At 38.8% G+C, this 24912-nt stretch overlaps 1 protein-coding gene across 1 annotated transcript in view; it reads left to right on the top strand.

Moving 5' to 3' along the window:
* The window catches only part of FHIP1A (FHF complex subunit HOOK interacting protein 1A), a 76934-nt gene that overhangs the window by 51285 nt on the left and 737 nt on the right, over nt 1-24912 (top strand). The window contains exons 6-12 of the mRNA XM_084204445.1: nt 818-904; nt 11308-11475; nt 13629-13708; nt 15113-15300; nt 15793-16830; nt 20342-20520; nt 20802-20940. Coding sequence (XP_084060571.1) covers nt 818-904; nt 11308-11475; nt 13629-13708; nt 15113-15300; nt 15793-16830; nt 20342-20520; nt 20802-20940 — 1879 coding nt within the window. The remainder of the gene's footprint in view (nt 1-817; nt 905-11307; nt 11476-13628; nt 13709-15112; nt 15301-15792; nt 16831-20341; nt 20521-20801; nt 20941-24912) is intronic.

Genomic DNA, 24912 nt, shown 5'->3' with positions numbered 1-24912 from the left:
TCTGGTAAGAATTGCAGGTTGGAAAATCTGTTGGAGGCCATGGGTAGGCTGTGGCACTCCAGTCTCTGTAAACTTCAAACACAATGTTTTGGTTTTGAAAGCTTCTGAATGGAATTTCATTTTGCTTTTATATACATGAATTGATGTGTTTTCATTGCAAAGACAAAAAGTAAGTTTAATTATAATAAGTAAATTTTTGGCCTCTAATAATATTTTGGGGGTGTTTGTTTGTTTGTTTGTTTGTTTGTTTGTTTTAAAGCTCTTAACCATCCCATTGAATGAACTGTACAGATTTTGTTGTAATTTCTGTTTGTTTTACAGTGGCTGGGAGAAGGGCATGTGAACAGTGTATTCTTACCCCATAGCTAGAGAGTGCTTTGATTTGCCTACTCTTGAACTACAGGAGAGCAGCTGTTCTGCTTCTCTTTATTGTAGAAGGACAAGTTAACAATGGCAAATCCACCTTCAAGTGACCCCGAGAAGGTTGCAGGAGCTGAATTTAGAATTTCAGATCTTGCTTTGATGCATGACTGTATACACTTCTCTGTCCATCCATTCATCTTTGTCAGCATGCAGGAAGATTGAAAAGCCATGTCTTCAAGTTTGGCAGACTTACTGTAATTAAAGATGGTGTGTGTATTTCTTTGTAGAAGAAACAGTTGTTAAGAACCAGAATCATATCAAATGCTGGTGAGAAGGACAAATTAATGTATTATTAAATGGGAAAGGGTGTTGGTAGTGAATAATACCATTCTGTGCCCTGTCTTTTAAATCTCACTGGAGCTGTTCTGTGTCTTTCTCTCCCCCACCCACTTAGGTGGCACATCCCTTGATACGCAACCAGCTTGTGAATTACATTTACAATGGATTTTTGGTGCCAGTAATGGCTCCTGCACTCCATAAGGTCAGTGATGTCTGCAAGCATGGCACAAAAGAATAATGGGAAAAAGTATTATGGAAGATCTCTGTGTAAAGATACTATCAAATGTACTACTACTAATAATAATTTCAGACAACAACAACAACAAAAACAACAACAACAACAATAATAATAATAACAATAACAACAATATCATGTTGTTGTTGTTGTAATGTATTGTCACTAGTGACTTCCGTGCAATTCAGTATGTTTCTAGACTAACTCTCCATCTTTTCATTCTGTATACTTTCTTAAGCAATGTATAGGTATTTCTGAAAATGTTTAAAATTCTTAAGTGTAATGAAGAACCAAAATGTTTGTGTTGTTCTAGACTCACATACCATCAAAAAAGCAGTGACATTTTAGACATTTCATCATGGTAGACGTATTTCCATGAGCATTTTATTTCCTAAATGAGTATTTTTCTAAAGGAAGATGCTCACAAGGAAGATGTTTAGTCAAGAAATATTATGCTAGTCTTAGCAAGGTTGCTATTGTTTTGTAGTTCCTTATCATATTGGGTAGAGTTATTTTCCTAAATAGAGTTCGGTATCAGTTTTCTAATGCATTAGAGTGCAATTTATGTTTCTTTGAAGAAAAATAATTCATTTTTTCTTAGAATTTTAGGGTTTATCTTTTGCAAAATATGTCACCAATGTTAGTGAATCATATATTTATTTTTTTTGGTTGGACTGCAAAAAGCTACATTTCCAGCTGTTGCAGAATATGTCAATTATGTCAGTTCCCCATCCCTGAAAATTTTCAAGGTCAGGTTGGATGGGACTTTGAGCAAGCTGGTGTAGTGGAATGTGTCCCTGCTATTGGAAGGGGAGTTGGAACTTGATGATCTTTAAGGTCCCTTCCAACCCAGGTCATCATATGGTTCTGTGATTTTATGAATTAAGTCTTAAGTCTATTGCCCTATAAAAGGACACTCCTTTTGAGGAGAAAATGTAGAAACAGCTGAGAGTAAAAATCCACAAAAAACTTTCAGAAGCAAACAAAAAAATTACTTTTGTAAGGTCTCCTTATTCTCACAAAGCCTACCAAGCACAAAGCATTACAGCTGTTCCATTTTCTGGAGGACAGTGAAACACTGTACTCTGCTTTCTTGTTCACAACTTGTTTCAGTAGCACCCACAATTCTTCACGGTAAATAGTCACCAAGAAAGTCATAAGCAATGCAGTCTTTTCCAATGATTTGGCAGACCTCAAACACTTGGGAACTGGGCGAGGGTTGAAGTAAAATTTGGCTATGATCCAGATCAAGGCTTTAATCTGTCCTGAGGTTGTTCACCTCCTTACCTGGCTGTAATTTTTTCTATTCCTGTATCTGGACTTAATCCCTTACCAAGACTGGGAATTAGAAGTGAAAAGCCTAACCAGTTTTAGGTCAGGGTTATGGATAATGAGGGAGATAGCAGAATGGATTCTAGTCTTAGTGAGTACTACTTTATCTCTGAATTCTATGAGACTAACCCTAGATTGTTTTGAATACTACCACACATCTGAAAGCCATTCTTATCAGTCAGTAAATCTCCTGACCTCTTATTGGGTTGATTACTTCCCTTTTGATGGTAAATAATTTAAAGATGGTTGTTGTGATTCCTTTTTTCCTTTGATGAAAATTTTGTTTATATACTCTGAAAGTGGGTGAAATCATATTTCTCTTGAAAATGGGGATGTTGGCTGCTAACATAGGTGACTTTAATAGCCTAGATCTTTCTTGAACCCTGATATTCTGGTTGGTGCCTTGTTCTTCCAGTAATCAACCTTTCCTTGATTAGCATTAAAATTGACTTCTTCCTTGTTAAAAATTAACTTCTTCTGTATAAACTTCAAATGATTTTAATGGAGAAGATGGATTGCACCATCTAGTGGATCTGATACATCTGTGAGACCAAAACTTACTTTAAGTTGAGGCGCATTTGACCTCTTCAGTCTTTCTGTCCTGTGCTCCACATTAATAACAGGAAATAAATATTTTGCCTTCTTGCTTTTGAGACATATGTCTATGCACTATGATAATTATGCTGCAGCAGCTCCTTCATACATTAAAATTATTTCTAGTTTCCATTGAAAACATTTATACTAAGGGGAAGAGTGGACTTTGAAAACTGTATCTCCCTTTTGGGGAGTTAATGTTGTAATTAACCTTGAGGTTAATAAAAAAATGGAAAGGGCCAAAGTGAGAGGCCAGATGTTTCATGACAGTTTTTGAAACAGAAGTTCTTTCATTTAGCACAATACTAAATGTATCTTGATTTTTTTCTTTTGAACTGTCCAATACTAAATGTATCTTGATTTTTTTCTTTTGAACTGTCTCAGATTGGTTTGGTGTCATAAAGTCTCCTTGTGGCTGAAGATTTTAGTTTTAATTCAGTCATTCAGTTTGGATTGTTCTGATTCATTCTGGCTTGAGTTCAAATACAGTGTGTAATGGAGCATGGTATAAATACCTGATGAGGAAGACAGATCAGTGCAAGGTTAAAGGGTGGTAAGAAGAGCTGATGATAATTACTGGTACATCTTCCTAAGGTGTTTCTATAAATCTTATTTCTAGAATTTAACTGGTGTGAAACAGCTGCTTCTGATAATTCTTGGTGATAGGACAGAAGGAAGCCAGTCAGTCTGTCTAGACCTCATGTGTCCTAACATCCCACATCCAATCTCACATTCATGGTTAAATCTTAATGTAAGAATTGGAAGGAAGGTGAGCTTCTGGCTCTGCTTTAGAATGGCTTGGGCAGGCTGACTACTACAAACCTGATCTTTCTGTACTATATTCTAATTTTTCTATAAGAAATATGTTCTGAAGAAAAAAATTGCTCTGCAGCAAGACACAGACTAACATTAATTGTTTATGCAAAGACAGTTCCAGTCAAGAATGGGATTGGACTAGGTATCTCCAGAGGTTCTTTCCAACCCTAGTTATTCTGGGATTAAATACTGTGATGTCTTTAATGTATTTTGTCACCAGGTCTCCATCACCATTTAGCAGTGAGCATGCATTTTCATGATCTTTCTTTTGCTGTTGAAGCTCTTCTTCAGCTCCAACTGGGCTTTGGCCTTCCACATCCTTTCTCTGCATATTCAGGCACTTTTTCCATATTCCTCTTGGGTCACCTTTCCATGCTTCTGTCTCTTCATGTTTCAGACTTTTTAGGGGCTCTTAGTTCATCCAGGCCTCTTACTTATTTTCCTCGATTTCCTTCTCTTCTTCCAGCTTAAAACATCTGACTATCAAAAAAGACTTTTGGTCAAAGTAGCATTAAAATTTCAGTAAGTAAAATTTCATTAAAAATAATTTAAAGTTTCACTGCATGGTTCAAAACTTTACCTTATGTGTGATCTTGAAATGTTTTTGACATTTATGGAACCATGTGTAAGCTTTGCCTTTTAAAAACTTTTGCATAGTCTCCTTATAAATACTTACTATGTACACAGTTCACTGTGTGAATGAAAAAGTACAAGACCATTGAGGATGGAGATGTTTCTATGAAAAAGTCTGGGGGTGGGAAGACCAATATATATTTTTCCTGGTGTGATTTTTCTGGTTTTATTTTGGGAAGCTAGTATGGAGTTGAAAAAAAGTGTTCTCTAGTTCAGGTTTTTTCCAGTTAAGGAAGTTTCAAATTGATCGGGCAAGCTAGCTAGCTTGAAATAACCTGTTTTTCACAGTGAGCTCTGTGCAGGTTATTTTTGTAGCAGATTAACTGTGATGTGCTTAAATAACCCAAACATTCTCAAGCTTATGACTCCCTAACTTCATTTCTCAAAGATAAGTATCCTAAATATAGCATGTTCTTGTAGCCTAATTTATACCTTGTCTGTCCTAGTCTTGTCACTTTGTGTGGGTTATCCCACCTACATATGTAATGAGCGATTGACAAGCATGTTCCTATCTCCAAAGCTGCACATTGCTGAATGGGTAGTCAGGGCCCAGATTTGTATTATGTAGCTGGGCATGTGCATTAGCTGGCTGTGCTGGAGAGCTCTGTCTTGTCCTTTGGTTATCTGGATGTTATTGTACATTTTACAGAAGTCTTACCTCCCTTACTTCTGATACAGGAGTTGCTTGAGACATCAAAGAAGTGATTTAATGAATCTGTTTGCAAAGCAGGGGGGAAGGTCACAAATTTATTTGAAAACAGAGGAATAAATGGTTTGTCTGTAAAGATACAGAGCTAAAGAAAATGTTAATTTGGTAGTTTTTTATAATTATTTAATTTTTTGCCTAAAACTTTTATTCTTTCTGGTGTAAGTGTCTGGGATTTAGAAAAAATTAAGACTATCTTACAGAAATTGTTCTTAAATTAAGACTGGTAACTTATGGTGACATGTCAGTTACAACTTGAAATTATACAGCTCTTTATGTTCTTCCTTATATTTTGATACATAGGGAAAAAAATACTCGAGAGAAGGTATGGTTCAGTTCAGAGAATGGTACAGAGCCATACCATTGGATTCTGTGACACATTTCACTGGCTATTTCCTGCTGGTCTTGCAAAACTAACATCAAGCTCTATCAATAAAATACAAGGTTTTTTTGGGGCAGATTATACAAGGGTCTAAGTAATCGAATAAGACTAATTTTCTCCTCAGTTGAAACCTCATTGAAATCCCAGAGTGAATCCAGAATAACCCTGTTGAAGTCATTTTTACTGGTTCTCTTAGAGGCTGTATTACCTTATTTTGGTCTCTATGTAGTTGTTAGTAGACTGTGTTTATTTACCTTATTCTTTTAGGTAGTTACAGTGCTTCTGTAGAAATATAAGTGAAATCCTTTTCAGAAGACCTTGAATATGTATATATTTTGCAGTCAAAACCTTATGCTAGATAATTAGGTGCCACACTTTGGTATTTATAAATATTTTGTTTCTTTTGGTACAATTCAGATTGGCTATATACGTCCTTTCACTGTAAAGACATGTGATTTCATTTTAGTTTGGCGTTCAAAGAATTTGGTTGACAGAGGCAGCTATTCAGACCACTTTGAATGTTTATGTAATTTGTGGTACTTCAATTTATTGAAGAAAGCGCTAAAATCTAACAAATTATATGATAAAAGCAAAATTTTAATGTCAGCATTTACTCCTCTACTACATGGCATTTAATTGCTAACTATGATCTAATTATTTTTATACTTGGAAGGCTTGTTTTAATCTGAATATGTTTGGTTTATTCTGAATAATGGAAAATTGTACCAGCTTTTTGGCGTAAAACATTATTATTGGCCAAGTGAACAGAATTGCTCTACAGAGTTGCTGGCACAATCCTGTCAAATAAGCTCTATCAAATGGACCTCAAGTCTACTGCACATTAACCCATCTAAAAAAACCCCTCTGACATGGTGTGCTACTGTGATAATTCAATAATACTTGCTTCATGATTACACAGCTCAGCTAGGGGGAAATGACCTGTAAATTATACTCTACAGATTAGAAGGAGCATCTTTATAAATATCCTACAAGACTGTCAGTTCCCATTTAGGAATAATACCATCCTTCACCTTACTGAAAAGCATTTGGACAGCTGCTGTAAAAACATGTAAACCAAGTGTCACTGGAAAACTTTGAATAGCCTTGTGCTTTGCAGAAGCCCATTAATAGCTACAAAAAACTTAATTTTACCAGCTATGGTGTGGATATATACCTCTCACTGCTTGCTTCAGCCATGCAGTTTAATTGAATTTAACCTGGTATAAACTGAAGCACGTTTTAAACGTAAGCTGAAGGAAGCTGAAACAGTTTGGGTTTTCTGGTTCCCCCAGAGGGCAAATATCCTCCGTCCCTGACCCTGCTTGTCCCTCTCTTTTGCCAGGACAGCTGTTTGTACTTGAAACCTGATTGAGGTTAAAACTCATCTTTATTTCTGAGTATTTTTAATCTGAATCAATTTCCTGATCCAATTCATTGTGCAGCATGAACCCTTCTGCCTGTAAAAGTAGGGGGCAAGAAGTTGAAAATTATAAGAAGACACTGGAAATGGTTTTTTTTAATCAGTGGGGTGAACTTACCCAGGTTGAAACTGCTTGTGGATGGATCTAGAGGATAAGTTCAAATAAGAACATTGTGGTCTTTTCATGGGCAATATGAAGTCCTTGTAAGAAGGGATATGTGATGGAAAGCAGAAATCACATAGGCATAATCATGTAAGTGGGCATGAAGCTGTAAATTAGAAAATATATGTGTGATTCCCAAGGGAAAATGGCCAGTAGTAAAGAATCCATGTGATTGGTCTAACACAGTGTGTAATATATTAAACTGAGCTTGCAGTAACAGTAATTTCTAGCTCTTTGCTATTACTTGGCAGAGTAACTTGTAAAAGCTGGATCCCTTTGCAGTGTTCTGCCTCACCATCTAATCAGTCATCAGAGGAGGCGAGGAAAGATTTGCTGAAAATTATTACATAATTATAGAAGGGTATTACATGGCAAAAGTGGCCTTCTCTTTTAAATAATCTCCAGTCAAATACCTCTCTGGCCATGAAGACTCTCAGCTAGTCCATTTGTTGTAGTTTACATCTCAGAAAAAGATCTGTAACAACTGATTTTGTATAGAAAAACATATGGATGAGGTTTTTAAAATGGTATTTTTAGATAGACACTTTATATTGAAAAAAAAATGCAGCAACTTTTAGTTATGTTTGTGGGTAATCAAAATAAAAATGGTACAGTAGTGGTCTGATTAATGCAATGAAAATGAATTGTTTTATTGTTGTTTTTTTAAATTTTTAATCCCGTAGTTTTATTTTAAGAGCAGAGATATCCCTGGTCTCTGCCATTAGCAGAAAGGATCTAATGCAAGGGATGCTACTGGTTGGTTTCTATTTTTGCTGCTGAGGAAGTGGTGGATTTTATTATTGCTGAAATACCTTTATGAAAAAGGTATTACCAGAACATAGCTTGAAACTTAATAAAAATTTAATAAAAAATTTTATCAGAAACAAACTTGAAATTTAATTACTTAACAAAGGATTTTTCTAGAAACCCATGTCTTGATTTTATTAGTCTCCCTTTGTTACAGTATTTTTCTTGACATTTGAATTACCAAAGGTGAAGAATTTCCAATTAAATATAAGATTTTTGTAAGTTTTGGCTTGCTATTTATCATCTTTTCAAAGATGTTCATTTCCGAGGGCTAGTAACTAAAAGCTTACTTGGGGAAATGATACTGTAATCAATGTTTACAATAACAGTTTTTGTTGAACTGCCTCAGGATTTCACTGTAGTGGACGTACTTGACATGGGTAGCACCTCTTTACTTCTCTGGGAAGGTTTGTGCTTTTGTTGTTTATCTGAGTAGTGATTTGAATTTATTAGAGATGATTTCCCTCTTCCCCCAAATCTGTCTCACGAGACATTTGTTTAAGAAGAGACAGCCAGCAGGTAGACTGAATGAAGCTTAATAGCATGGCTTTGGTGTAGTGGAAAACAGAAATCTTCAATAATAACTGTCCAAATTGAACCAGTCTCACTTTCAACACTCCATGTTTTATGTATGATGCAGTCTGTAAAGAAGGTGTGCAGAGTTAAAAGGATTTTTGCCAAGGCTGGGTTTAGCCTCATCTAACTGATTTCTCCAGCGTCCTTCTCTAGTTAATTGCAAAAAGAGTCAGCTCTCCAGAGGCTCAATCAGAGCAGACTAATGTATTCTACAGAGTAAAGGAAAATTAGCCTCGTGGAGTTAAAATTGGCTTTCATGAATACTTCTCTAGGTGCTTTGAATCTTCAGATGTTACACTCACCATCAGATATGCTAAAAGGGAGAAGCAAACACAGAGTGCAAGATGGCAAAATAAGATACAGTAATTGTAAAAGCACAGACATCTGTTTGCCAGGTTAATTGATCTTTTTCCTAAGTTGCATACCTGGCTTGCATTTAAGTGCCCAACAGCAATGGTTTTGTTTGATTTGCAAGGAAGCAGAAGGTTGGTCTTCTTGCTGGTTTGTAGGGACAAGTTGCACACAAAGGCACACTCAGAGAACACTAGAACTTCTAGAACATGATAGCATAAAAATTGCTTGTGCAGCTTCAATGTGCCTACTTTGAGTGTGGCACAGTGACCCTTCAAAATAGATCCTAGCTTCATTTATTTAGGAAATTTGAAGGAGTATTGTAGATAAGGCAGTGTGTTTTCACTGAAAATTGAAAAAGATTCTGACAAATCCATTTAAATCTTTACAAAACTTAGTCATCTTGTCTCTTTCTTGGAAAATGGTTAATCAGATTAACCAACTTTTTTCCCCAAGAAGAAATAAAAATTAAGTATAATGTGGTACCCTTCAAAAAACCTCCTCATTGAAAAAAATTAGGATTTAACAAGACTGCAAGTAACACCTTTATGAACTATTAGGTCTTCATTAATCATTGGTTGGTTCTTCTAGCTCTGCTTAGTGGTATCAGTGAAGTGTTGGCTATTAAACATGATTTCATTTTTTGTCTACTGCCCAAGCTGTTAGGAGCTCTGAACACACTCTCAGAATGTAACATTTCTTTTCTAAGCTGCTCTCCAGCTGGCTTTCTTCGGCTGCAGCTCTTTGTTTCATTCGTGATACGCACTTTGAAAAGCATGTGGGTTTTTCTCACTGATAGAAATTGTAGGATGAGTTGTCCAAGGAGTGTGGGTTTTAGAAAAAGGTCACTGCCCTTGTGAATCTGCTGGCTTTTCTTGCTTTCATGTACAGCTGCAGTATTTGATACATATACATTCTGTCAGCAAACATTGGTGAAACTGACAGCCATGAACGTGCTTCCTTTTCCCCATAAAGGATGGAGAAGTGACGTGGAGATGTAAGGATGCATTACTTCTGTCTGGCCTTTCCTTGGCAGAGAGTTTAAACTTGTCCATGAACTGTATGGTGTCATAATGATGTCACATGATGGATTTCTTTGGCTTTGCTTTTTACCACTCACTGCAATAAAAAAAAGAAAAAAAAAAAGGCAAAAAAGACAGTTCTTAGGACAAGAGGCACTAACTTTCACCAGAAGGCTATTCCTTTTTACACAACAACTCCCCAGACCTATTCCAAGAAAAAAAGTTTCTGATTGGAGCTGGGCTGCTTTTATTTCCTGATGAAAAATTTGGCTGTTGCTACTTCACTGCTGCTTTGTTTCTAATGCCAAAATGAGCTAGTATCCCACTGTATTAATGATGGTATAGCTGAGTATTAGAATAAAGCCTCAGACTGAGAGTGATTCAATGACCTTTGCTTTAGAGCTTCTCTCTCCATAAGGTCTGCAGGCTGTGTACTCCATTCCTATGTTCTGTGTAACCACCCAGAAGCAGCTTGTGATGTTAAATGCTTTAAAGAGAATGTTTGCATCATGACATTACTGTGTACATGGCTAACATGCAGCATAATGGAACAGGGATTTTAATATTTACAGCATATTACGTAAACGTTGCCCTTCTGAGTATTTTCTAAATCCTCTTAGGTCTTAAGTGACAGCTTTGATTTTTTTTTTAAATAAAATCAGTCTTTTCATTTATCCAGCTAAGTTTGGTAAACAAAAGATGTTTAATACTTCCTTTCATATAGACAGATTCTTGTATTTAAGGGTTTATCTTTGTGCACTTAAGCTTATTAGATTCCTGGGTAACTATTTAAAAAATGCTGACTTTGCAAGAGCAATACATGGTGCAGAGGTGGGCTTTGGAATTTTCTGTGCTTTGCCAGTGTGTTCTGTGAATAGATAATCTCCAAGGGATTGCAATAAGCAGAGCAGCGTGGGTTATGGTATGCAAATGTCACATGGATCATGAATTCTATTTTGATCTACTAATAGTCGGTAGTGAAGATTTTGGGTTGGGCTTTATGTGTGAATATATTTGTATATATACTCCTTTTAAAAATTGAGTAAAATGAGAAACTGTGCTGTGGCAAAATAAAAAGAAGGAAAATCATGACAAAATTTTGGATATCTATGGGAATTTTCTCTTTAAAGCTGCACGACCATGACTTTGTACTGTGCTTTGATTCTGCTCTGACATTTATTTTTAATTAAGTGGTAGATGCAGGCATTCACAACATCTGAAAATGCTTCTGTGCTTCTGAGGGACAACAGAAGTGTGATGCAAAGGAGATGACATGGGCAGAATGGTGTTGGGGATCTTCTGGCATGATTTGGTCCTTTGATTTTCACTATGTGTGAGATCTGGGGTGTCAGTATGAGGGAGGATATTTTTCCTGGGGATGCAAGACAGGTAAGAAATGTGTTCAAAATGCTTGTGAGGCCAGTTTAAGAGTGAAGACTCAGTGTTTTTGTGGCAGTGTTAAAAATGGAGAGCTTTGCTGGATGTGCTGTTGTAGAAGATGGATGGGTGGATATTTTGTGTGTGCAGTATGTTTGTGTTTGCAGTATTTGCATTACTTTTGCTTACAGGTGACTGTGGAGGAAGTGATGACTACGACTGCATACCTGGATCTCTTCTTGCGCAGCGTTTCGGAGCCAGCCCTCCTCAAGATTTTCCTCCGCTTTATCTTGCTGCACCGACATGAGAATGTTCATATCCTGGATACACTTACCAGCAGAATCAACACACCATTCCGGGTAAGACAAGCAGAAGGAATTTCAGGAACTCAGCATGGATGTAGGTTCAATGTTTAAGTGGGAGATTTCATATATTACAGTTGGGTACTTGTTTAGCTAGGAATTTTCTCCCCTCCACCCAATAGAATGATTTCTGCACCCTCTCAATTTTGTGTGTGTGTGTGTTTTGACATTTAGAAACCACTATACAAAGCTAATAAACCTGTGAGGTGGTTTCACATATGTAGGAAATGGGATAGAGGTAAAGAGAGCTTCTGGAAGCCTGAATCCTGTTAGAAGATAAAAGGTAAATTTGGAAGCATTTTTATTCTGACCCATGCTGGATTAGTGCTATCATAGATAACTCTCCCTGGGACTTATAAATATACTTGTGGTGAGGAGCATTTCTGGTCTTTGGAGTTTTGCCAAGCAACAGGCATTTTCAAATAGTCCGTCTGGGGAAACAATGGGAGCCCTCTACGGAAGTCTCCAAATGGATCCCAGTTGTTAACTGCAATCTCACTGATGTATTTCTCAGGAATCTATACTCTGTATTTCTGTAGCATGTTTACTTAACTATGATGTTGCCTGCTTTATTTGATTAAAAGAACACACTTTCTTGCTCAAGTGATGAGGCTGATGCCTCCTTCTATTTGCCTTCATTGCCTTGTGCTGTAGGGTTTACCTCAGGTTTGTGCTGAGCCCCTTCTCAGCCTAGGCACAATGCAGCACAATGGCTGGAGAGCTGCTTGCCAGAGAGAGTTGTTACCTTGGCCAACCGTTGGATCTTCTGGATGAGAAAATGACTACTTGTTGCACTGGACTACTTGAGCGAGCCTCTGTTGACTGGCAGCCTTAGCTGACTCTTGGGTGATGCAGAGCTTCATGGATGAAGTTGAGAATACTGTTTTAGTGCAAGTGAATGCTTAGAATGTGCAGTAATGTTTTAGAGAAGCCAGAACACCAGCATGTGCATTAAATTTGTGTATTAGGGACAGTAGCTGCATCTGAAAATTGTTTTGAAATGTACGTGCATGCAAATATCGATATATGCTGCTGTTACTGCATCACTAAGATGGATTAACTCTGAAAACTGAAACAGTTCTGTCAACAAAAATGCAAATGCTGTTGTCTCTGCTTATCATTAAATACTATTCCATAGGCAAATGAGATGGGAATGGTAAAGAATTCTGCAGCCCTGAGCAGCTCGGGATCTCAGCCAAAGTGGTTCTGTGATGCTAAAGGAGTTTTCTGCAGTATAGCTCAGCCAAGTGCAAACATAGCACAAAAGCTGTGTACATTACTATTGATGAAAATACTAATTAATAATTCACAGAGTTAAACTTATTTACAGACAGGTGCCTGAAAGGACTTGTAAAAATACTATCCTCTTTTTTTCTTGAGTGCATTTTAAATCTTATCTTTTTACACAGTACAAAAATAGATTTGGATTTAGTTATTCAGAAAATTCCAGATTTGCAAAGACTAATGATTGCTATTTCCCTGTAAATTTCTTAAATACAGGATAATTTGAGGCAGCAGGTGTTTTTGAAGTTTCATGCCATGAAGAAAAGTTATACTCTACTCCTTGTAAATTTCATTGGGGGAAAACAGGAAATCTGCTTTCCTCTATGTCCCTTCCCCAGTTAAAACATACCTTTTATGCAAGAATCTGACTTCTTCCAAAGGCTTGTTGTGAAGCTCTTCAACCATTCATCTTCTTAATGTGCAGAGCACTAATTATTCCTTATACCTAAAGCAACAGAAACCTGAGGTGATTTATAACTTTTCTTTCAGAAAAGACCTTTAATTGGTTCAAATTCTGTGTCACAGGTGAAAACTAAAACACTACATTGGAAGTTGCAGGGTTCAGTTCATGTTAAGTCAACTTAAATTAATAAATTTAAATAATATTTAAGCCTTCTTTTTTTAATAGCTTATTTAAAGGAAATTTCTGTTTAGGATTGTATTTGGTTAAAGTGTAACATATTACTTGTATAGCCCTAAGCAACTTGAAAAAAAAAATCTCATGGGGTGCTGGCTAAATGAAATATTCTAAGAGTGTCTTATAAATCATGATGTTCTGGCAGAGCCATTTTGTAATGTAGTATGCAGGAAAGATTGGAAAGATACAATTTCCAGATCAAAAGCTGACAATGTTTATCATTTTCCAGCTCTGTGTGGTCTCCTTGGCGTTGTTCAGAACGCTCATTGGCTTGCATTGTGAAGATGTGATGTTACAGCTGGTTTTAAGGTAAAGCCCAAACTCTTTCTTCCTATTCTTCATGCTAGCTCTGGGACGTATGGTCTCTCTCTGTGGATGCAGAGCTGAGTGGGAGTTCACCAAGAGAGCAGAAATCCAAGTAACTACAGAGATAAGAATATTTATGGCTCCGACAAAAGTCTACCAGACCTGACGAAGTTTGATTTACGTCCTGAGATCTCCAGAGCAAGAGATTTTCTTGTGATTTATTTCTATAAAAGTGAGAGAAGCTAAGAATATATTTATCACTTCCAAAGTCCTTATTCCCTGCTTCTAAATGCATAATTCTTCCCTCCTGCATGTTTTCTCTAGTGTATTATGCACTGTGATACAGACCTGTATACTGTTTTCAGCTCCTACCCTTCTTGTTGTTTTCCACCTCTTTGATTCCTTGCTCAATGAGAATACTTCATGTTCCTGCACTGTTGTAGGTAGATTAAGTGATGTACTAAATGCAGTGCTAATTTTTGGGTTTAATTTGGGATTCTATACATTGCTTCAAAATACTTATAATTTGGCTATGTTTATTAGATGAGGACTGGTTATTTATTTGGAAATATTGGTGTAACGGATTTGGGCTTTTAACATTGCAGATCACATGAATATTCCAGATACTGTCTGTCCCTCCACACACAGGCATTAAGGTGAAATTCCCTATAGATCTGGCAGTGCCTGGAAAATACTGCTAGGACGTCTATGAGCACAAGTATATCACCACTCTAGCATTAGAGTGTTGTGGTTGATCTTTTTATTTAGGGAATCCTTTAGAATTTATTTGCATTTTAAATGACAGATCATTGGTGCAGTTAACTTTGAGACTCTTATAAAAGTGCCTTTAAAAAGTAAAACCAAAGTTCTCTAAAGAAGTTCAGCATGAGACTGTGCTTTCTCTGTTCCTTAGCTTCTCTAGTTTCTTCCCTCCTCTGCCTAGGAGCTCAATCTTGATCTACTGCAGTAAAATGCTTGGATGACCCTTCCCTCCTTTTTTTCCTGGCTGCTTGCCTGGCAAACTGCCTCTCTCTGGATTTCCCAGGAAAACAAATAAATCCTGTCTCTGAGACAGGATGCATTCATAGCCAGACTAAACCATTCTGCCAGCCTTTGACATCTGCCCATCCCACGTTTCCTCCATACTTTCTTACAACAGGTTTGCTCTGACCTCCAAAGGATTCCCTGTTCTGATGCAACTGTCTCCTATCTCTGCTCATCTTCACAGCTCCTTATCAAATCAAGCATCACAATATAAAGAGTGCTCTTGAGAGGCTTAGAAAATGGATCACTGTAAATATTATTATTACTGTTTTTTGAGAAGGCAGGAAGGTGGAAAGGGAATTCTGTGTGTTGCTGCTTTCTCTAACATGAAAGGATAAGTGATGCTGGGCACTGCTGTTTCAGGTATCTGATCCCGTGCAACCACATGATGCTGAGCCAGCGGCGGGCTGTGAAAGAGAGAGACTGTTACTCGGTATCTGCTGCAAAACTGCTGGCCCTGACCCCTCTCTGCTGCTCCACTGGAATCACTTTGACACTTGAAAGCCAAGGAAAAGACTATATTCTCTGGACAAAACCATCACAAACTACAGGTAATTGGTGCTCAGGGGAAGATGAAATAATTAATTGAGTTTGATTTGGTAGCACCTTATGAGAGGAATTGTGAAGGAATAGAAGGGGAAGGAAATGTGGTGGGCAACAGTAAACTGGGCAAGCCTGGAGTAGAAAGTTTGTTTAATTCCTTCCATATGTCCAGGTCTATCAAAACCTTGTTTTAACTATCCAGCTTGAATATGCATTAATGACAATAGTGTACTGATACGCGGCAGCAACTCTGGCTGCTTCAGTTTGGCTGCTGCATTAAGGTTTGGATGAAGGCTGCTCTCATAGAAATCTTGAGTTACAGCTCTGTCTTTGCAATAGGAAAAAGTCGTGTGTTTATGAGCAAATCTCAGTTGTTGTGCTTCGGTCTTCCTGCCTTATTGGATTGTTAGGGTTAAAGACTCTCCCTGCAACATCTTAGTGCCTTGGTGGAGAAAATTTGATGTACTACTCTTGATACGATTTGTCTTCTTTACTTCCAGATCCTGATAGACGCTCTTCTGAGTCTGTTTGCATTGTGGAATATGGAAGGGCTGTGGACATCAGCTACTTGCAGTACCTGGGGGAAGCTCAAGAAGCCATCATCCAGTGCATGAAAGATTGTAAGGTTTGGTCTGCACTGTATGATGGAGTAAATCCTGATCCAGACACCTTTATCCAGACGCTTGCAGAGGAGAGCAGTACGGATGTGGAGCACCCCATGTTTCGGCTCCAGCAAAGGACACCTAGCACGTGTAGCTCTGCTCGAGCAACTCCGTTCAGTGAGAAGATGCAGCTGGAGCTAGAATGGGATGATAGCTATGACACGGGGATTTCTCCTGGTTCTAACGTGAGCTCTCCACAACCGTATGATGATCTGGGAAGCACAGAAATGCAGCCACCTGCAGAGCCACCAAAACACATTCAAGAAATGAAAAAAAATGCCATTATGCTCATCAAAGGCTCTTATATAGAGGAGTCAGACTTTCAGGATGATGTTATGGTTTACAGGTTATGTGCCCAGAAGGATACTCAAGATGATGACAGCTCCAAGGAGAAAGCTTTAAATGTAGCCAGAGAACACAAGGCACAGAGCCAGACCATAGTCAATGGGTCTCTTGCAAAGACCCAGCTGGAAATGGATTTGGATGAGCACAGTAAGAGAAATTCAAGCTCAACTAAAGGTGTAATGAGAGAACAAATAAACCAGAAAATGACTGAGATTGATCCACAGCCAGACTTAGAGTTAAAGATTTCTTCTCAGGAGGCAGATTGTAACTTAAGTGTAAAAGTGCTGAGCACAGATGGTGAGGATTTCATTGCACAGTATGACAGGATTATTAAGGAACTGGTTCCAAACAGTGCAAGCATGGAGGAGCAGAAGTTGGATTCTCCTGATCCTGTCTCTCCAGCAGAAGAAGAGGAGGACTTTGAGAATTTCTCAGCAGATACCCCTTCTGCAGAGAGCATATCTCCCTTTGGACCAAAAGAGGATGTCTCTCCCAAGCACTTTCCAAGGAGCCAGAGTGCTCCATTTACAGGTGGAAAGTCCTGTTAATTACATACATAACAAATATTAGAAGGCATGGTGATTAAAGGGGGCCAAATGAGATCACACGGTGTGGCACACAATGCAAGCATAGAGCAAGGAAGAGTCCTGGCACTAAACAGGGTATAGCCTACATAGCTGAAACCACTCCAAGGAGAGTGAGAGAACCAATGTGAAAATACAGCAGTCATCAGTGTGGTGAAAGCAAATGGTAGTGTTTCAGGTTTTTTTTTCTTGGTAATTGTTTAGAACATTGAGCAGGGCTTATGTTGTTTGTATGTGAGAACTCTGTCACACCAGAGGAAGCTTTTTCAGTTGAAAGGTCTTTAGAGTAGCTATTTTAATATACAGAGCCCAGGTAAATAATTCGTTTTTTTGGCAACTTTCATCTCTGATGGGATGGATGCAACATCACAGTGCCATTTTTCCTCTCTCTGCTATTCCACATTGTAGCAGAAGGTGTCAGCACTGATGCCGTGTCTGTACGTGCCTTGTCTCCCTGCTCTGCCCTGACATCCTGTTCTCCAGTATCAGGTCTGCCCTCGCTGTTGGCATGATTTTCTGTCCAGTGCCAGGCAGCAGTTTAAGATTGCTCTCTGCTGACTGTCCAAGCTATTCAGGAATGGCCTTACTACTGGAGGTCAGAGTGGGCTTTTGATCTGTATTTGTGCAGCTCCTTGCACTGCAGGCTCCTGCTCTTTAATTAGGTCTCTTAGATACCAGAGTAATGCAAATAATACAAAATAATAATGTACTAGGTTTCCTCACCCAGCAAAAAACCTCTATAAGATGGCTTCTCATTCATTTTGAGGGGGAAAATATGTGTTCATTGAAAAGCAGCCCTTTCTGGTCAGCTATGCCAGAATGCTTGGCACTGTTTCTTAATTGAAAAATCCAGTCTGTTTTTCAACTAATTTGCTGTTTTTGCTGTGGTGGTACATTAATTGTATCCACATCTTTGTTTCATATTATCTGCTGTCAAATGTAGCTCAAAAATGTTCTGTCTCTCATTCTTCATCCAGTCCCTCTCCATTTGTTCATTTTCAAAAACCCACCCCTTACCCAAACCCACAAAAACCTCAAAACTGAGGAAAATGAAGATAAAAAGCTAAACACGATAAGCCTAGATGTTTGCTACCCATCTGCAGTGTGTTTTACTCTTAGACTCCTTACCTGGCTTTAATGTAGGTCTTAGTGATTGCCTGTAAGGAGGTACTCACAACAGCACCTTGGAAATGTTAAAATTGCAGGGCCTTTCAAAGATAGCAGCCTGGTCTAATGGAAGATGTTCCTGCCCAGGGTAGGGAGCTTGGAACTAGATGGTCTTTGAGGTCCCTTCCAACCCAAACCATTCTGTGATTCTGTATCTAATTTGGGATGCTGTATTATGTTGGTAGATGTGTTTGATAAAGTTTTTAGGTTACTTTTACTGTTTTGGGTTGTCATTAAGGGATGAGGCCTCTCTCTGACAGAAGGTTCCCACAGCCAGTAAGTGTCAGCAATGCAAAGATGCTCCTTTCAGGCCTATGAATCTGTGAAGAAAATGCCCTCTCAGTGTCTTATATCCACAGTAAAGGCATGTCATCTCTATTTTCACTTGTGATGCTCAGGAACAGGAATTTGTATTTTGTTTCCTCCTTCTCCATATATCAGTACTTGACTTCATGGCCATGAAAGGAGTAATTTTTTGACTTCTCATCTAGTTACCCTTTTTCTTACAAGGCTTCTAAACTCTGCTTACATCCTCTGATTCTCATTTCAATAAATTCTTGGGAGTGAAAGTCATGCTATCACTTTAATTTTTTTAAATGTGTTTGGTAACCTCCCTTGCAGCTTCAGCTTTACCTACACCTTTGAAGTGTTACCTAGAGAAGAGAAACAATGACACATCTCAGCTCCTTCTGCCATCCCTTTTGATACAGTAGAGCTCCCCTCAGGAGCTCTGTGAAATTGTCACCATGAACAGAATAGGTTATGTTGGGACAGAAGAAACTGTATGTCAGCAGAAGTGTGTAAGGCTGGCTGCTCCACTGGGTGCCCGGGCTCTGGTGGCTGTGGTGGTGGTTGAAAAGCGGCAGCCACATGAAGCCTTGTCGACACTGGCCCTCCCACTTTTCCTGTGCCAGCATTAGTCCTGAGAGATTGTAAGGTTTGGTCTGCCTTGTATGATGGAGTAAATCCTGATCCAGACACCTTTATCCAGACCCTCATCCAGACTCATCCAGAGAGATGAGTCTGGAAGGAGTGCTGCCTTTGTGCTCACAGTTGCTGTAAAGCATGACAGATCCCAGCCTTTAGTGGAGCTCTGTTAAGTGAAATTGCAGCAGGGGCGCTCCTCATTTGATCCTTCCTGTTGCTCTGGGCCAGAAGTGCCTTAGCCTTTGCTGCAGTTTGCAGCAGGCACATTGAACTGGGCTGTGCCTGTGCCCAGCCAGCTCGAATGGCAGCCATGTGCAAGCTGAGGGGAGCTGGAATGGGGTTGGGTTATGACCATCTGCTTGACCCTAGAAATGCCCATGGCATGTATCTCTTGCTAGGTTTGAGGGTGGGATATTCAAAGATAACAGTGCTAATCATCCAGGGATTCTTCTGTGTGGTTTTCCTGGCTCTTATGCAACTGGAATGGTGTGGTGGGACAAGGGACATTACTTGTGAGGTAGTCCCTTGTACTGGCTGCCTCAAGCATCTCCCCAGCTGTGTGGTCTAACAGGGTAGTATTTGGGTGAAGTCATTCTCAGCCTTGCAAAGGTTCTTAAGCTTGAGCATTAAGGGTTTATGTACTTCATGGTAAATGCTTCTGTAGTTCAGTGGCTGTCCTTCAGCATGAATGCACAAACTGAAGCTATTATTTATTGGTGACATTTATATGATAACGCCTATGTCTACCAGCAATTATGCTTATAAATCTATTTTAATGTTTTCCCTGCTTTGTGTGACTGTTTGGTATACTGAAGATGCCTTTTCTTGTGATGGGAACTACCACAGCTTGATTTTTATGTTTAGAATAGCATTTTCATATTTTCTTTAGAACACCAGTTTTTCGATAGAACAAGAAAGCTAGCAATAATTCACTTTGGCCAGTCCTGACATAGAAATAAGGCACAGGAAGAGTAAAAAGAGCAGATTCTGTTTGCATTAAACTAGTAGTACCCTTCCAGTTTATTCAAGGGGAATAGAGTGGTAGACTGTAATGTCCTAGGCTAAATCCTTATTGGCACATACAAGTGGAATAGTCATGCATGTTAAATAAGCCATTAATGTAAACTGATTGGCTAGGTAGAAAATGTGCTGCTAACCACAAAAGTTTGCAACAGCTCTGTTAAGTCTGCTTTCTCTGTTCAGCTACAGTTTGGGTTTTCTCCCTGCTGTCTTTAATTACTGTGTGGGAGGGCTAATTTGGTTGGTTATGATGGTCAAAATTCCCTTTAAATGCCTTTTTCCTGGATCTTAGGGTTTTTCTTCTGTGGAAACAAAAGCATTGATTCCTTCTTATTTTCTTGCAGGACCATTCATCAGTGTAGTGTTGTCGAAGCTGGAGAACATGCTGGAGAATTCCTTGCACGTAAATTTGCTGCTTATTGGGATTATTACTCAGCTGGCAAGTTATCCACAGCCGCTTCTTCGCTCCTTTCTGCTCAACACCAACATGGTGTTTCAGCCTAGCGTGCGCTCGCTCTATCAGGTATTTACCACAGTGTTAGCTATGCCTGCTGGAGCAGTGTCTTTAGTGTCTCCTTAAACCTTACATTAGCTCCTTTCACATGCAGCTTTCCTACCTGTCTACGAGCTTCGTATTTCATTTCCATGTTTTAATTACATTTGTGCAAAGAACTGGAAACTCTCTATGACCATAGCTTTTGTCAGAACTCTATTTTAATGCAGGTAGAGAAAGCCTGAATATTCAGGCTATGGCTGCAGTGGGAGCAAAGGAGAAAGAAGTAATTATTACTGTTGTTTTGGCAGGTGCTGGCATCTGTGAAAAATAAGATTGAACATTTTGCTTCCACTGAAAAAGACTTCCCAGGTCTTCTCCTGGAGGCCCAACAGTACCTGCTTTTTCGTGTGGACATGTCTGATGCTGCAGAAGAATTGCTCACCAAAGGTAAATGATAAGCATGCTCAGAGGAGGGCTGGTGGAATGACTTACCTATTACCCCTGTCCTTTTCTCCAGATGATTAAAAGGTGTGGTGTGTTGTGATGTTATTAGCCAGCTGTATCCTTCTGACTTTAAAGTGATGATGCTCAGTAGATCACAGTGTATGGGTCTATTTGGATATTCTTTGCTGTTTACGAGATTTTATTTGGTATATAAAATGTCTGTTTAAAGAAGGAACAAAATCAGTTCTTGGCTTGCTGTCAGTAAACAAACTCGCTTTCAAAGCATCAGGTGAGGTGGCATATGTGCATGATTTCATTTTATTTTTAGCCTGACCTTCAGCTAGGTCATTGGTTATTTTTTGATAAATGTTGGAGGACAGTAAGAACTGGTTTCTGCAACAATTGAATGAGGCTTGGTGTCATGGTTTGAGCTACCACTGAAGGAGGTAAGACAATGGAAGTTTTCTGGCTAGTATCTTTCTTGTATGACAAACAAAGTAAAACAAACAGAAAAAACTAAAAGGTATGTGTGTCTGAGCAGTGGGGAGTTATACAGGTATCAGCCCACCAAGCCAGCTTTGCAGGGGACTCTGCAACATCTGCTGCTTCTCAAGCACAGTGCATACTGCACTTGTCTTTACAGATACCTGTACTTATTTTTACCACTGTGGGGCAAGCTAGTAAAAATAAACAAAATGAAGTCTTAGCTGCCAAATAAGAAACTTCCAGACACAGGCAGGCAATGGATAGAGCTGAAGCCCTGCCCTGAGGACATGCTTGTTCTCAGCTTGCTTCTGAGTGGGCAGTGGTGGATGCAGCCTTCTCTTAAAAGCCAACTTACCACACAATGGGAATATGTCAAATTTGGTGAGTCATGAAGAGCTGACTCCGTAAGAGGGTTCAAGAGAGGCTGCATTTACAGGTGTGTGCTTACTCATCTTTGGGAGTCATTAATAATCACCCACTCTGCCCACACTTCTGTGAAGATGTTGATGCTTTTCTTGGATTTCCAGAGGTGTGTAAATCAGGACTCTTAATGTGCCATTTTAATTGTGTTTTAATTTTTCAAGACTCTGAAGAATAATCTGCCTAGTTTGTAGTCAGCATAGTCTGTGTTTCTAAGGTTTGCAGTATATCTAGTCTGTAAAATTATGATCTTGCTAAGGCTGCTTCCCAAAGAGTTGGTCTATTGGTCTGCTGTACAAAAACTGTGTACTGCACATGTCAGTAGCATTTTAGGCTCTGCATTTTGGTGCCATAGAATAGAAAGCTGAACAATCAGATGGCATTATAGCTAGCATGTGGGAGATGAGATTAGGAGGCAATATTCAGAGTCCTTTTTTTTTCTCAGGTGCTGGCAATAAGAACTTTCACATAATGCATTCCCAATGACATTTATTTATACTTCCTGTTTTACATCAGTTTTCTTCTGTGGGCTTCAGAATTTGCAGGTTGACTCATGCTGGTCATTATTTAGGACTTTGAAACAAGGCTGCTTAGTCACACTGTTAGTGCACTTTTTTCTGTATAGTGGCAACTCCTGCAAAGAAGGCTTCTCTTGACAAATAAATGGAGAGTAAGTAAATTTCTGGATAACTGCAGATTTGGTTCCCTACAGGATTAGTGATGCAGGTAATCAGACTGTAATCTTGGGGGAGAGCTGGCTCAGTAGCCCATCAACCAGTAGTTCATTATGTTGATTAAAAAGTGCAAGGTAGGAACTGCTGCAATAATGGTAAATGAAAAAAAAAGAAAAAAAAACAAAACCAAACAACAAATTGGGAACTCCCCATGGACTTCTTTGCATTAGCTTGAACACCATCTCTGACTGTCAGGCATATTGGTTGATCTCTGAGGGATTTTTCCCCTGAAAAGAAATGGTGAATAAACCCCAGTGTTCTCTGCAGGTCTGAGCATAGCCAACCTCCTACAGAATTCACATATGAGAACCTGAAGGCAGAGTTAGTGAGGAAGACAAATGTAAAACCAGAACATTATAGAGAATTTCCTCTCACTTTACAGGGTTGGTCTCTGAAGGTTTTTGAACAGAAATGGTACAATTTGTTCTTTTTTTGCTTGCAGTAGTGTGTGATTTCTTCCACAGCAGCTTGGGCTCTGGTTAAACATCTAGAGCTGTCACGATGTAGTTCCATGTGCAAGCTGCCCCTTTTTCAGTGTGTTGATAGCAATCTTCAGAGTACTCATTTGCTCAATTTTCAATTGTATGACTCAGATTGCATCCTGACCCTAGAGAGAAGTGAACAATCCTGATCAAAGAAAAAAAACCCCAAATCTCTAGTTCCTAGATCAGCTTTCTGCGCCTTTCTGTTTTTTTGGGTTTTTTTCCAAACAAGCAGTTGAATCTAAACAAAAAATATTTTTAGAGATGTATCAGTTTTGATTCTTTTTAAAAGGAAGAGTACAAAGAAGAGCAAAGCTTTGACAGTGTACTAGCATTCTGGTTATATTGCCTAAACTATTTAAAAAAACTTAAAATATTAATTATGAAATGTTTTGACATTAGAAAATCCGAGAAAAAATCTTCAGGGGAAGCTTAAAACTTTATCTTTTCATTGTAATCTATAATTTAAGCTGTTTTTCCTCCCACAGTCAGATTTTCCCACAGAATAGAAATTCCTGTACTCTGTCTCTAGTAGGTAGAAATTTGTAGAATAACAACATGAATGATTGATAACTCTGGAGTTGGAAAGGTGTTTTAAACTCAAGAAAAGTACGAGTCTGTTAAATGATTGAGATGAAATTTTTTTTTTCAAGTGTTTGGAAGAGTAGAGTAATTCCACAGTGCCTTGGGTGAAGTACAGGCAAGGAACAAAAGTGCAGAGCTGTTGAACAAGGATTGCTGTGCAGCATCGAGTGAGGCCTTCATCTACAGCTCCCTCTCTTCACTGCTTGGAGGGGTTTCAGAGCAAGGCTGGCATCACTTGAGACTGTTAACATAAACTGTGTGCAGTGTAAGGGAAACCCCTTCTGAAGGCAGCAATGCAGTTTTGGGTTTGTCTGCCATATGTGAATTAACAAAACAGCCCTTTTATTTCTTTTTAATGATTTACTTATACATCTCAGGAGAACATCCCACTTGTAAGTTAGACGGGACTTTATCTATGTCTGCTGTTGGCCTCAACGATACCTTGTAGCAGTGAGTTCTATCTTGTAGCAGTGAGTTCTAGAGGTTAATTTTTCTTTGTAGAGTATTTATTTCCATCAGCATTAGATTTTGTCACCTTTTTAGTTTCACTAAATTAATTATCATCTAATTAAAGGGCAGTTCTGCTTCAGGTTGAAACAAGGAGCAATTGATTGAAATTTAAGTGCTGCTGTCACTGTAATTCCATACATTCTGATACTTGAGCTCTGGTCCTCTGAACTCTGGCAGCAGAGATCATATAGCAGAGCACACAGTGGCTTTCACTTGCTCTCTTTTTAATGGTTAGTTGCTTTACAGGGAAGTAAGTGTAGTTAGTGGGGCCTATAGCTGCAGAAAAATACAATTTAAAAAATTTTTTTCCCCTTAGTTTCGGACTTGCTTCAAACTTCTGTGGTGATGTGGTAGCTTGGCCTCGAACCCGTTGACATGATGATTCACAGGGAGAGGACAGAGAAAAAGAAATAAAATCAAAACAACAGTTTGATGTGGGGGAGGGATAGAGCATAGTATTGTTGAAATGGAGACAACCATGCTGGCTCTAGACGGGTAGATAATATCAGTTGTTTCAGAAAGTAAATCCATATTACTCTTTCCCTTGACTCCTCTTCTGCCCACATATTTCTCTCATCAGAGCTGTAAATGAATGATATATAACCTGGGGAAAGATGTAATAAAAAATGCAATAGAACCAGGCCACGGAGAACTTTAAAATGCTGGATTAGTGGAGTATCTCCCTGCACAATGTGGGTACTGCAAATTACAGCTCAGAACACAATCCTTATAAACTGGGTTTGGGCACTGCACAAGTA

This window comes from Fringilla coelebs (genome assembly GCF_963513975.1).
Source record: "Fringilla coelebs genome assembly, chromosome: 4".
Taxonomy (NCBI): domain Eukaryota; kingdom Metazoa; phylum Chordata; class Aves; order Passeriformes; family Fringillidae; genus Fringilla; species Fringilla coelebs.
The sequence above is the reverse complement of the archived record's forward strand: the minus strand, read 5'-3'. Positions and strand labels throughout refer to the sequence as shown.